This window comes from Kogia breviceps, chromosome X (genome assembly GCF_026419965.1).
Source record: "Kogia breviceps isolate mKogBre1 chromosome X, mKogBre1 haplotype 1, whole genome shotgun sequence".
NCBI lineage: Eukaryota > Metazoa > Chordata > Mammalia > Artiodactyla > Physeteridae > Kogia > Kogia breviceps.
Window position 1 is genome coordinate 122,199,296 of NC_081330.1, and position 14,694 is coordinate 122,213,989.

At 41.5% G+C, this 14,694-nt stretch overlaps 1 protein-coding gene across 2 annotated transcripts in view; it reads left to right on the top strand.

The window, feature by feature from the left end:
- The first annotated feature begins 7,714 nt into the window (after nucleotides 1-7,714).
- AP1S2 (adaptor related protein complex 1 subunit sigma 2) overlaps nucleotides 7,715-14,694 on the top strand; it is a 28,887-nt gene continuing 21,907 nt past the window's right edge. Inside the window, exons 1-2 of one of the 2 annotated variants that reach the window (XM_059050896.2) lie at nucleotides 7,715-7,997; nucleotides 10,167-10,345. In XM_059050896.2, the coding sequence (XP_058906879.1) occupies nucleotides 10,167-10,345 (179 nt within the window). In that variant the 5' untranslated portion in view covers nucleotides 7,715-7,997. The remainder of the gene's footprint in view (nucleotides 7,998-10,166; nucleotides 10,346-14,694) is intronic. The other variant, XR_009333089.2, reaches the window with a different exon arrangement.

The window sequence follows — 14,694 nt, forward strand, 5'->3', positions numbered from 1 at the left end:
TAGCCACTTGAAAATGCACCGCTCTACCCATCACTATGGCTCCTTCTCTTCGTAAGGAAATGTGTAAGAGCTTGCAAGGATGGCCAGTAATACTAACAGTTGTAACAGATGAACCTGGAAAAATTACTGGCTTAATACAAAGTTATTTCTCATTCACTTAAAGTACAATTGGTGGTAGGAATGATGATGGTGGTAGTGATATGTGTGTCTGCTCCACGCAGTCATTCAGGAACCCAGGCTGACAGAGACTCAGCCATCTTCAAAACCCTACTTCCAAGGACACCTCGAAGTGTCAACATCCAGAGGGCAAAAGCAGGGTTGAGGAGGGAAGGAGGGAAGAGGCTTTCCTGTGGTGGGTTTTCTGGGCCCAGCCTGACAGCACTTCCATTCACATTTCATAGCCTGATCTCAGCTCCATGGGCACACCTAACCGCAGGGGTGGCTGAGGAACAGAGTCTAGCCGCATGTCAAGGAAGAGAAAGGGCAGATTTTGATTACTACGTAGAGGTTTCTGCCTTATCCAGGGATATGGGTTCTGTCTACCTGGTTCCTCTCACCTCTCTCCTTTCCACCTCATGTCTATAATCACTAACAAAGTATTCAGAAGTGATTCCTACTTGTCATAAGTAGTTGGAAAAAATTTTAGAGTAGTGATATTCATCACGTAATCATCTAATTTTTATGGTGCAAACTTCAAGTTTCTCTAAGTACTCTAATCTCTAACTTAGACTATTATAGTACATTAGTTTGTAGAGGGCACACCACGATCATAGGCCACTATGGGTTGTGTATATAGACTGAACTTCAGGTTCATATAACTGAGACTATTACTCCCCCAATGGTATCAGACTTAATGAGGTCACCAATAAAGAAATTCAGATCTCAAGTTTCCTTTAGATCATTTGTCTGGGAAAATTATATCACAATTACTGGCTTTGAGAACTTTCCTGTTATATGTCATAGCTTTTTTTGGTATAGAGCAGTGGTTCTCAAAGTGTGGTCCCAAGACCAGCAGCATCAGCACCACCTGGGAACTTCTTAGAAATACAACTCTCACCACAAAACTCCTAGAAGAAAACATAGGCAAAACATTCTCCGACATAAACCATAGCAATGTTTTTTTAGGTCAGTCTCCCGATGAAAAAGAAATAAGAGCAAAAATAAACAAATGAGGCCTAATCAAACTTAGAAGCTTTTGCACAGTAAAGGAAACCATCAACAAAATGAAAAGAAAACCTATGGAAACGGAGAAAATATTTGCAAAAGATGTGACAAACAAGAGATTAATTTCCAAAATATACAAACAGCTCATAGAGCTCAATATCAAAAAAACAAACAACCCAATAAAAAAATGGGCAGAAGACCTAAATAAACATTTCTCCAAAGAAGCCATATAGATGGACAACAGGCACATGAAAAGATGCTCAATGTCGCTAATTATTAGAGAAATGCAAATCAAAACTACAATGGGCTACCACCTCACACTGGTCAGAATGGCCATCATTAAAAAGTCTACAAATAACAAATGCTGGAGAGGGTGTCCAGAAAAGGGAACCCTCCTACACTGTTGGTGGGAATGTAAGTTGGCGCAGCCACTATGGAGGTTCCTTAAAAAACTAAAAATAGAGTTACCATATGATCCTGCAATCCCACTCCTGGGCATCTATCCAGAAAAGACAAAAACTCTAATTTGAAAAGATACATGCACCCTTATGTTCATAGCAGCACTATTAACAATAGCCAAGACATGGAAATAACCTGTGTCCATTGACAGACAAATGGATAAAGAAGATGTGGTGTATATGTATATAAATACACATACACACAAACACACGTACACACACACACACACACACACACGAATATTACTCAGCCATAAGAAAGAATGAAATAATGCCATTTGCAGCAACATGCATGGACCTAGAGATTATCATACTAAGTGAAGTAAGTCGGACAGAGAAACACAAATATCACATATCACATATTTGTGGAAGCTAGAAAAATGATACAAATGAACTTATTTACAAAACAGAAACAGGCTCACAGGTATAGAAAACAAACTTACGGTTACCAAAGGGGAAAAGTGGGAGAAGGGATAAATTAGGAACTCGGGATTAACAGATAGGCACTACTATATATAAAATAGATAAACAATACCTACAATGGAAAAGAATCTGAAAAAGAATGTATATATTCTGAATCACTTTGTTGTATACCAGAAACTAACACAACATTGTAAAACAACTATACTTCAATTTAAAAAAAGAAAAAAAAAGAAATGCAATTATCAGGCCTCATGTCAGACATGCTAAATCGAAAACTCTGGGGGTGGGGCCCAGCCATCTTGTGTTTTCACAAGTCCCCTAAAGAATATCCTAGAACCACTAGTCCAGTTGAGTTAGATTACTGCTGAAACATCTCATTTTAAGGACCAGGTCAAAAGAAAATTATTTGAAACTGTTTTGTTGAAAACATAGCAAGTCTCTCTAATACTGCTGTGAATTAAGAGTGTTGTGGAAAACTGACAGAATGAAAAGACTGCTAAGAGCCCTGGGAGGTCATTAGGGCAAATAGTTTCCAAAGGTGTCAGTCACAAACACCTAAGGTTCTATGAAGCAGCTCTAGGGGTTTCCTAAAAGAAAATGTATTCATATGTTTGATTGGTGACTGCTCCCCTGACCATCCAGAGTTTGCTGCCAAAAGACATGGAATTTTGGGTCAGGAGAAATAGTTTTGGAGCTTTAGGACACAGTCAACATCTTACTCGTCTTTGTATCACCATTACCTTCCACAGTGCCCATCAGGGAGCAAACACATAATAAACATTTATGTTAATAAATGAATGATTTGAGACTTCCCTGGTGGCGCAGTGGTTAAGAATCCACCTGCCAATGCAGGGGACACGAATTTGAGTCCTGGTCCAGGAAGATCCCACATGCCGCAGAGCAACTAAGCCTGCACGCCACTACTGAGCCTGCGCTCTAGACCCTGAGGCCACAACTACTGGGCCCGCATGCCACAACTACTGAAACCCATGTGCCCAGAGCCCGTGCTCCACAATGAGAGAAGCCACCGCAATGAGAGGCCCACACACCGCAACAAAGAGGAGTCCCCGCTCGCCCCAACTAGAGAAAGCCCATGCGCAGCAACCAAGACCCCAAACAGCCAAAAAAATATATGAATGAATGAATGGATGGAATAGTCGTCTCATGGATCCCGGTTCTAAATAACTTCCACTAATATTCCAGAATCACTTTGAAAAAAAATCCCATTTGGATAGTTTATTCTAGTTACTTTGAAGAATACTGACTGCCTCATGTATGTGGCCAGTCTTTTCAGCAGTTAAGGATTTTACCTATGAAATATTAAGAATGCCTCCAACTCCAACCCCTCCGAAAGAAAAACAAACATATGAAGATAAGTACTTGTTCCATTTCTTGAAATGTCTACACAATATCTCCATTGCTGCATGTTAACCTTTTCAGTGACTAACTCAGGGTTTCTTAACCTCGGTACTATGGACATTTTGGGCTGGATAATTCTCTGTCACGGAAGCTATTCTGTACATTGCAGCCGCATCACCAACTCTTCCCCCACCCTCTCCCCCCTGCCCCACTGTGACAACCCAAATGTCTCCAGACACTGCCAAGTGTCCCCTGGTGGGGGATAAAATTGCCCAGCTTGAGAATCACTGCTTTAACCCAATATTAAAAGGAGAAGAGTCATTCTGCATTTTATTCAAAGCTATGGAAACAGGCGTCAAGAAAGAACATATGTTCCACATTTCCCTTTAGCTCATTGTTGAGGACTTCAGCAGTGACAGCTCTATCTATCTGAAATGATTTGGTTCACAAATCCTCATTATTTTAGGCCAGTTTTCTCCTTGGAACAACTTTTTCTTAGAAGATGCAAATTCACAAACTCTGAGCATCTTTTTTACACTTACTGGGATCTTCTACAATGATTCAGCACTGAATTTCATTACAAGACTTTATTGATTGATTGACTGATTGATTGTGGTACACGGGCCTCTCACTGCTGTGGCCTCTCCCGTTGCGGAGCACAGGCTCCGGACGCGCAGGCTCAGCGGCCATGGCTCACGGGCCCAGCCGCTCCACGGCACGTGGGATCCTCCCGGACCGGGGCACGAACCCACGTCCCCTGCATCGGCAGGCGGCCTCTCGACCACTGCGCCACCAGCGAAGCCCAAGACATTTTTATTTAATAAATTTTATATAATATATAGACTGGCTAAAGGAACACTGTACAAATACTTAACACAGTGTTAGCACTAACAGAAGAATCTTTATCTACTTCATTACAATATTTAAAAAAATTATCTAAGTAAAACCCACAGTAAAATAAAATGTAATAATAACCTTTATTGCATCCTACCTCAAGATTCTGTCTCTGGAAAGAAGTCTTCATTGCATCTGGAATTTACTTCTTGGTATTGAAAGAATATGCTAATAATTCTATTTCTTGATTCACGCTGGATTGTATCTATTTTCTTCCTGTTACCGCATGAGGATTTAGCATTATTTCAACATCCCCTCACATCTGTCCTCCATATTCTCAAGATAAACATACTACAATTTTTTCTTAAATCGTCAGTGTTTAATCATGAGCCAATAGTGTACCCCGACATCCTTGTTGACATCCTCACGCTACTGTCCCCTCCCTTATTGTCCATGTGGGTCTATACTTTAAACACTCCTCTTTTTTTCATTTAATGGCATTTTGAGAGGGAGAGGAGATAAAAGCATATAGCCATCACACATTTAACAGGAAACTATAATTATTTTTGAAAACTTATAAAAGACTACATATAAAGTCTCAAAATTTTACTGTTAAAAGGTAGAATCTCTACTTTACCCTCACCTTTTGCATTTAGCACAAATAAAAGCTAGGCACTTTTTTTGTTGTTGTTTAAGAAACAAGTGATGTTAAATAGACTTACTCTGATCATTTTGCAATATATATATAAATATTGAACCATTATGTTGTACACCTGAAACTAATGTTATATGTCAATTATATCTCAATAAAAACATAAATAAAAGAAAAGGCAGGTTACCAGAAAGACTTCAATTCTTCCCCTTCTGTACACTTGGGACACAGTTACCATTCCTATTTCATGAGAAATCTGTTCTTCTCTCTTCTGACCTTGCCGAATTTTCCTTTATCTACCTGGGACACTGAAACCTGGGAAACATCTGGCAGCCGTGCACCATGAAACTACATGTTCTTGTTCCATGAGAAACAGTACTGTAATAAATGTTTCCTGTATCAAAAAAAAAAGTATAAAATCTGATTTTTAGTTTTTCATAAAAAATAATTTTTGCACCATCAATCAGTAACAACCAAGAAATCAGGACCACCCAGATAACAAAAGCAGAGGACTAAAAAAAGAGACCCTATTAACATGACAGATGAAGAAGATACCAGGTGAGAAGAATCAGCTATATAACAAAGCCCACAATTTGGAAACTGTGGGAATCAAAGTCAAACAGTTAATTACCAACAAAGACAATAACAGTGCTTCTTTTGTCTTTCATGGTGAATGCAATAAGCTCTTAATACTAAGACTGGGAAATAAACCATCTATAATCTACTGAAAAAGACCATCTGCTTCTATAAATTTTGTTCTTATACACTTGCCAAAAGAGAACATATTAACAAAATAATGGGCCCTGCACTGTTAATTGCTAGGTTGTTTGCAGTTGTGCTGTTGCTATTAGAATTTAATAAGCCATTCCTTCTGCTAAATTAATAAGCAGCCAAGATTATGTAATAGCTGCTTTCAGCTGCTAATTGTTTTTCCCATAATTCCCTTCCCTACCTCCCCCCAACCTCCACCTTTTCTTGGCTAGGAATACCAGAGACTGCCAATATGTCATCAGCAAGTCTCCCGTCCTCGTTTTCAGAACCACAGACCAACATCAGGAGCATAAACAATAAGCTTAAACTTGGAGGTAGTTATCTCAGGAACCTTGAGGACATGAGTTTTGTACAGAAAAAGAGAAAAGCAGCATTTGGATTCAGAGGGCGAGTTTTCATTACATACTATTAGATCTGTCTTTGACTGGCTAATGTCATCTGTTTTGTATAGTAAGGGAGAAATGAGGCATTAACATGTGCCTCTGGGGCAGGATTGGTCCCGTTGCTGAAATTTGGGCAGGGGGCCTAAAGACCTACAGAAAGCCAGCTCTGTGCTTTGCGTTGACCACTTCTTTAATACTACAGTATACGTTTAGCATACACGTTGGTAGGAAATTTTACAAGCAGCATAGCAGCGTCTAAAAGGGAAGGTATTCCAGAAAAAGAAAAAAAAAGGAAGGTATTGTATATTTTTATTTTGCCAAAGAAGGGTATTAAAAAATGCTCCCAAATTCCTGTTATATACTATCTTAGTTTTATAGACATTTTAACACACACAAAAAGAACACAATCCTTAATAAAGGATTCCTTTAGATTGATTAAATTTAGCTTCCTGAAAAACTTAGCATATCTTTTCCCCTTTGGGCCGTTAAAAAATTTGGGCGACTATGTTTGGGAACCTCTGCAAAAAGGGCATAGCTTAACAAAAGCAATTTTCTAGCTTCCTTTGTAAGAACCGAGGTGACTGGGGTAATGAATAGCATTCGACATGAGAAACCCGTGGCTGTTCAAGCAAGGTCACTGAATCCCGTGGGGCTCCCCTTTCCTCATCTGTAAAAGATGAGTCGGACTGGATGATTCATGCATTCTTTCATTCAAAAAAATATGTACATCCATTATGCGCCAGACACAATGCTCAGCACTATGGTTCGTAACAAATCTACAATTTTATAATCCTTATCAGTCAGCTCACATTTATTAGTGGTGTTATATACTAGGCAGTGAACTAGGTTGGGATGCAAAACGAAGAAAATTCAAGATGTGCTAATGGGCATATGGATGAAAGAGGGATTCCTTCTTACAGGGTTTGAGGGTGAGGCTTCATAGGAGCTGTGACATTTGAAAGTAAGGGCATGCCAGGCAGAGCAAGTCGTCTGACAAGACTAAACTGGAACCCAAGCGGATGTGGGGGAGGAGAGGGGAGACTCCGTGTGAAGGAAGCGGGATCTTGAAATGAGGTGCTGTCTAGGCTTTTCAGCTGAGAACGGACAGTAACTCCTCAGGTCCACGGCACTGAGGATGGACGAGGCAAGCCCCGGAAAGAGACACTTGCACAGCTTGGGGCGAAAAGGTGTCTAGGGCTGTAGCAGTGCGATGGGAAGAAGGGGTCGGATTCCGGACGGTTTTGAGGCAAAGTAATTGTAAAGAGCACTCTAAACGCGTGCACGAGCTCCAAGAAAGAGCTGACTTGTTTTCCTCAGAGTTGCAGCACTCCCTCTCTCCCCTCACCAACATCACCAGCCATTACACCGCCCCGTCCTACCCTCTTGGGGCACAGAAAGTTATCCGAGCTCGAATGTGGTTCTTGGCAGTCCAGATCTTCCCTGCCCCGCATAGCAGGGTCAACAAAGGGCACCGCGAAACACTACCTTCTCACCACAAAATAGCCGAGACAGTGGCGCGCGCGTGCCGGTGGCACACTCAGGAGTGCGCAGGCGCGCCGGTCCCAGCAGCTGCCGCTTCCGGGTCACGTGGCCTGGCTTCCGGTTCGGACCACCCCTCTTGGTAAGGACGCGGCCAATCGGCTTCCTCGGACTGGGCGGTCACCTGAGCTGTCTACGGTGCCGTTGGCAACAGCCGAGCTGCGTCCCGCACACCGCCCAGCCCGCCCCTCTGCTCGCCGCAGCCCTGGCTCCTCCCGCGTCCGGCCCCCGGGGCGGGGTCTGTCGGCTCGCCCTCCCCTCGCCGCCTAAGCCTTCACTCCGCGAACCGGGTCCTCTCCCCACAGCAACACGGCTTCTCTTCCTCAGCTCAGCGACAGGGGCTTCCCCTCAGCCGCCGCCGCCGCCGCCGCCGCCGCCGGCCGAGCTCCGCCGCGCCTGCGGCCCGCGGCCGCTGTAAGTCCCGGGAGGCGAGCGGGGGTGCCGGGGACGGGGAGCGGGGAGGGAGGGTCGGGCGAGCCCCCCGCTGCCCCACGAGCGCCCCGACGACCCCACCCTGCGTCCGCCCGCCCGGCCCGCCACTGGGGCAGCGCGCCTCGAAACTCACTTCTCTTCGCGTCCGCGCCCCTCTCCACTCGGCGCCGCGCCCCAGGATGCGGGGGCCAGTCTCGGACGCTGCGGCGGCCCCGCGGCACCTGTGGTTCGGGAATCGCCTCAAGTTTTGCGGGGCATTTGCGGGCGGGGTCGGCGGCCGGGGGCGGCGGCGACCGAGGACCCTTGGCGCCCCCTGCGCGGCGGCGGTTGCCATTGTCTGCCCCGCTCCTTGCCTGTCACCTCGCCCGGGCTCGATCGGTCAGTGATGGTGTGCGGCCCCCCGTGGGGCGGCGGGCAGGCATCGGAGACGGCCGGACCGAGGAACGCTGGCCCCGAGCCCGTTCCGCGGCCGAGCCCATTGTTTTTAATACCAATCTCCAGGAATTGAGGTGCTCTGTGATTTGTGGCAAAATCAGAGCGTTGGTTTTTAACTAGAGGAAAGGAATACTTGTACCTTGCGACCGGGCATCGTCCCATGTTAACATATAATTTATTTTCAAGAGAGTGAATTATTTATTCGTCATATAAAGTGGTGGTGGGGCGGGAGATGGTGGATCCTGCTATAGACTCCCTTGAGTCCTTGAGTTCCGAAAGCAAACCCCAAACCCCCAGCCCTCCTGGTCATCGAGATCCTGGAATACGGGTCTGTTCTTTTCCAAGTTCTGCTAACGGGTTTGCATGAAACGTTGTCCAGTTGATGCTTTACTTGCTGTCCTCTTCTGCTGCCGGTATCTTAACAGGACTTCTATGTGAGGCACTTTGACATCAATAAACGAATATTGTTCGTTTATTTCATGCCAGGCATCCTTTTTAAGTGAGGTGTTTTCAGCCAGTTTTAACTTTAATAAAGTTAAATTGTCGCATCGTAAATTTCTAAATATCTTTATGCCCGTTTGGATTATTACAAAAAGAGGCAATGATTTCTTAGCGAAATTTAGGGCCCATTTTATTCAAATTGATTGTATAAATTCCCCCACCCCATGTTGAAATTCGGCATGGTGTGGTGAATATTAAGAGTCAGGCTGAATCTTACTTGCAGTAACTAGTACTGGAACATAGAATAGTTAAAAGAAAAAATATATATATATCTGAATTCTACCTTTAAATTACCTTTGTAGAAACAGTGCTTATCTGTTTGCAGTTGAGAAGACCAGTTGAAGTATTATACAAGGTTTCCTTGAAAACTAAACATGTAGACTAATCATCATTTGCAGATTCCAAATAAATATATACAAAATAGTTTGTGTAAAATACACTAGAATTCAGCATCCACTCCATCTGTAGATGCTATGTTTTTTATCGTTTTAAATGAAGTATTTCGTGTAATGTGTGTAGCTCTTATTTTGGCTTTTTAAAGGTTTAATTCTCTTAGGTTAAATTCTATTAACTCACTTTATTGTGTGTATATTTATGGTGGAATTTTAAAAATGAGATGAGAAGGGATACTTAAATCAGCCTTTTATTAAGAAAAATGCATTTATGGGATTTTTTTGGTTTATATTTTTGATTTTTTGTTTTGCTTAAAATATGTAAGCATAAACTGAAGAGAGCATTCTAAGTTATAGCAGTCTGTCTACAAGTAATTCGGTCTGGAACTAGGACAGCTCGTTCTGTTTAGGGTGAAAAATAGTAGATCTGTTTCTTTCAAATGCATCTAAACCAGTTGATGTCAACAATTCTCTTTTGATGCATATACATACATTACTATAGCACAGGTACACAATAGTTTCTTAAATTGCAAGAATTATCTTTTTCATCAGAATTTTCACTTCACCTGTTTTTGTTCTCCCGTTTCCCCCCCACCCAAACTTACATGGAACAGGGTGGGGTGGGAGGATTTGCACCTGGTGGGAAGATCTTTCTATAAGAACTTCCTGCTATTTTAACTGGCATAGAAATATTGATGGCTACTCATCATTTGTTAGCTAAACGCCCTGTCCCCCAAAGCTTCTCTGTGCAGCGTGTCATCTTAACCTTAACTTTATTGAATCAAAGTATTGCCTGTAATCTTGGCTCTGTTTATCTTAACAGATGCAGTTTATGTTGCTTTTTAGTCGTCAGGGAAAGCTTCGACTGCAGAAATGGTACGTCCCATTATCAGACAAAGAGAAGAAAAAGATCACAAGAGAACTTGTTCAAACCGTTTTAGCACGGAAACCTAAAATGTGCAGCTTTCTTGAGTGGCGAGATCTGAAGATTGTTTACAAAAGGTATATTTTTATTTATCAGTAAGGTGAAATAGAATCAAACGTTAGATCATTTATAATGTGGAAATTGCAGACTTTTGAGGGATGACATTTATAAATAATGATTAATAAAGATATAGATGAAATAGTCTTAAGGTAAAGCTTTGTATTTTTAAGATAACTGCTGTTTTGATTGATTACCCAGGCTAAAATGTTAAAATCATGGAAATCTTTTTACACGAAATTATGTGACTGAAGGCATAAATGATACTTCATGCTTAATCATTTTTTTAGGAAATTTGAAAGAATTCATTTCTTTGCAGGGGAAAATAAGATCAGTATTTTAAATTGTGTGAGTAATTCTCTGAATTTAGATAAGCATTTACCTTCCACCACCACTTTCTCCCCATAAGTCTGTAAAGTAATGACTGATATTTGACATGCCTTTTAATCTGACTTTTAGGATCTCGTACTCACTTATAAACATCTTGGATACATAGACCATTTTAGTCATAGATGTAAAAACTGGATATATACAGGATTTGTTCGTTAGGGCTTATTAATTTGAAGTACACTTGTTGCTGTGGTGGAGGTGATTATATCTGGTAGATAATTTTGCCAAGAACAGGCTTTAAAAATTTTGATGTTGCAAAATGACTCATAGGTTGGCTTTGAACACTAAGCTTTTTAAAAAATGCTATACATCTTTATTAATATCTGAAACTTTTTAATACCTTAAAATAAACTTCTCTAGATTGTTCTCATAAGGTTAAAAGAAATATAATTACTTTGTTTCTTTCCCATTTCTGTTCCCTTACAAATAATTTACTGAATTTAAGATAAGAACATTCATGCATATAAAAATTCTTTCCTGTGGGGGATGTGCAGGGAACTGACTGTATGGGCTGCGAGGAGGGTCAAAGAGAAGCCTGGCTTTTCTCTCAGTTTTCCTTTCCACTACAATATGAGTGGGGTTTGTGGGGGAGATGGTAGAGAAAGTCATGAAGGTTATAGGACATCTAGAACTTTAAAAATACCATAGACTCCTCTTTAGAATAGAATGAATATTAATCATCTTTGGGTGATTTTGTATCCATTGTTTGGTTTAGTATTTGTTGAGAAAAATCATAGCATTTTAGAGCTGGGAGATGTTTTAGAGTAATCTAGTCAAGTGATTTTTTTTTTTTTTTTTTTAAAAAGCTTTTTGCCCCAAGGATAGAACCTTAAATGAAACAAGTGGAAGTGGAGGTGCTCTGTGAAATCAGGACTGTACCTCAACACATTTGGCTTCCACCCTCTCTGTAGATGGTTCCTGAGTTTGAAAACCACTACTGTGGATCAAACTTCAGCTTTATAAAAAATGAGAATTTGGGAGAAGTGACTTGTGCAAGGTCAGTTGCTAGTGACTGCCATCCGCGGTGGCCAGATCAAATCTTAAGCCTGGAGGCAAGGGTTTTAAACTGGGATGAATAGAAAATTTGCGTTTCTTTAAAGATCCGGTAGTTGGAGAATGGGTGGGGGGAGGGCTCAGACTGGCACCTGAGGGATCTGTTAGGCGACTGCCTCCTCCTGCAGTCCTGAAGGAAGACCTCTGCTGTGGGCTCAGCAGGTGGTAAGTTTGGAAAGACTTGGTCACCGCTGGAAGCAGGGAGGGCAGTGAAAGAAGGGAAGGAGTGGGGTTATTCCACATTTCTGGTTCAGTTGATGGGGTAAATGGTGAAGTAAAAGGTTGACTTTGAGGGACCTGCGTGACTTCCATTTGGAGATGCCTAGTTCTCTCAGGGTGGGCATAGGCATGGAAGTCTGGGGGAAAATTAAGCATAAAGCGTTAGATCACCAGCATTCAAGCAGCAGGCAAAGGATAAGTATAAGGTCAGCCACATTGGGGAAGGGGAGAGAGTTTCAAAAATAAGGCCACCGGTGCCAAAGGTCGCATAAAGGTCAACTAAAGTGAAGAATATTATAGTGAGCATTTCACAAAATGCCCTTCATCAGAACATTTTCAGTGGAATAGTAGAGACAGAACTCGTGAAGAAATTGGGCAAAGTGTGAAGAGGTGGAGACAATAAAACAGCAGGTGTAGACTATTTGGGGGAGCTTTGCTATGAAGGACAGAAGAGGTGATAACCACCTGTAGACAGGAGTGGGGGGACAGGGTTAAAAAATGGCATAAGAGACTTAAGCTTATTTCTAGATAGGGGAAGGAGTCCCCCGTGTGGAGGAGGAAAAGACAAGCAAGGGAATCAGTCCCAGGAATCAAGATTCCTGTAGCTGAAGGAGATGGCCTGTCAAAAGAAAAGAAGGCACTACTGGTGCTCTGTGCACAGCATTGAGCCCATCCATGTTGGGCCACCGCTTTTTCCGTTAAAGGCTGTAAAGGGTAATCTCACCTGAGTCTGATATTTACATCAAGCACCTATAAATAAAGGTGCACTAAAAAAAAACCCCAGCTTTGCTGAGATGAAAGTCACATACAAAAGTTAGAATTTATAATCAGTTTTCCTCTGCACTTCCCCATTTCATACTGAAAACTCATCTAGAGTACTTAAGGACATATTTTTTTGTAGCTATGAACAGGTGATTTTTTTTCCCCTAGACCAGCTGGAACAGGAGACCTTTTAAGCAAAGGAATTACGGCTTAGCTGCTGAGAAATTCTGAACTAGCACCAGGTGATCTTTATGTCTGCCTTCCTCAAGTTGCCTCATCCACATTCTTCATCCCTGAGCCTTTCGTTACAGTTGCCCCTCTTGGGGAGGGAGAGGTGAGAGGGGAGTAAAGTTAATATAGCTGAAAAATTAGACTGAAAATCTGGGGACTTGAGTTCTTTTCCTTTGGCCATTAGCTAGTTTTGTGACTTTGAACAAGTCATTTTGCCTTTGTTTCCTTATCTCTAAAATAGACGCTCTTGAAGATCCCGTGAACACAGAAGACACTATGTGTTTTTGATTCCTATTTTGTGCAGCACGTTATGGATTAAAGTCTTAAAATTAATTAAAAAATACACACCTACCAATTACGAGCTTCAGAATTTGTTGAAGAGTACTGTATTGATTTTCTTTACTAACAAAAGAATTTTTAATGACATACCAGTAGAATATTGAGAACGGTTTGGTTACAGTCACCCGCAGTCAGCTGATATTTAGCTGACTGGGGAGAAGTCATGTGTTGTGAATATAAGAATAGGCACCTTCAGTTGTTCTCTGAGTGCCAGTAATTAGAGTAAGCCTTAATCTACTCTGCTAAAAATAACCAAACATACCTTTCTTCTTACTAGTCTATTATTAATTTTACTTCAGATTTAGACTTACAAATATATACTAAGAGAACAAAACGAGCTCATTATTGAATTTTTAAAAACCACTTGCTTCTGAAAATAGGGAGTATACCTCAGGTTCTCCTGGTAATCTTTTACTAAATCAGGATAAAATTTTTTATTTTTCTCCCTCTTCAAAGCACATAAAATAATTGCTTTGAATATGTTTTAATTTTTGCCAGTTGCAGGATTACTTTATTTAGCAAAGTTCTGGGCCATAGTTTTTATTTTTTAATTTTTAATTTATTTATTTTTAAATTTATTTTATTTTATTTTGGGAGGGCGTAGTTTTTAATATAAAACTCAGGCTCTGGAGTCAAATCACTGTTCTGGGAAGATTACTCAATTAAGCCTGAGTCTCCTGTAAATGCAAATAATAACGGTATCTCTCTGGAAGGGTTTTTTTGAGGATTAAAATGGTAAATTATGCCAAGGCCTTAGGTAACATTTAGTGCCTTACTCAGAGTGAGGACTCAGTAAATGTTACCAGTTGTTATGCTTCTGTTTCTTTCTTCCTTAAGCCTTCTGGAAAGAGGTGCCTTCTTATAATCCTGATAACTGGATGCTCACCTACAGTGAAGAATTCATTTAATTTGATATTAAAGTAATATTTCCGAATGACTCGTATAATCTAGGACCTTTGACTAGTGTTTAAATGCTGTTTACTTGTAAGTAAAAAGCAGTACTATGGATAAGGAGCGAGGATGGTGTAAGCATTAGATTGCTTAACAGTAGCATTGAAGAAATCTTGAAATTTAAAAAACAAATTAAATTTACCTGACCTTGCCTATTGGTAAATTCTTTCTAATGGAATTATTTAGCACTCTGTTCATAGCAGCTAGTTATGTCTGGTTTTTATCTACTTTTTTTTTTTCTTTTCTTTTCTTTTGCGGTACGCCGGTCTGTCACTGTTGTGGCCTCTCCCGTTGCGGAGCACAGGCTCCGGGTGCGCAGGCTCAGTGGCCATGGCTCACGGGCCCAGCCGCTCTGCGGCATGTGGGATTTTCCTAGACCGGGGCATGAACCCGTGTCGCCTGCATACGCAGGCGGACTCTCAAC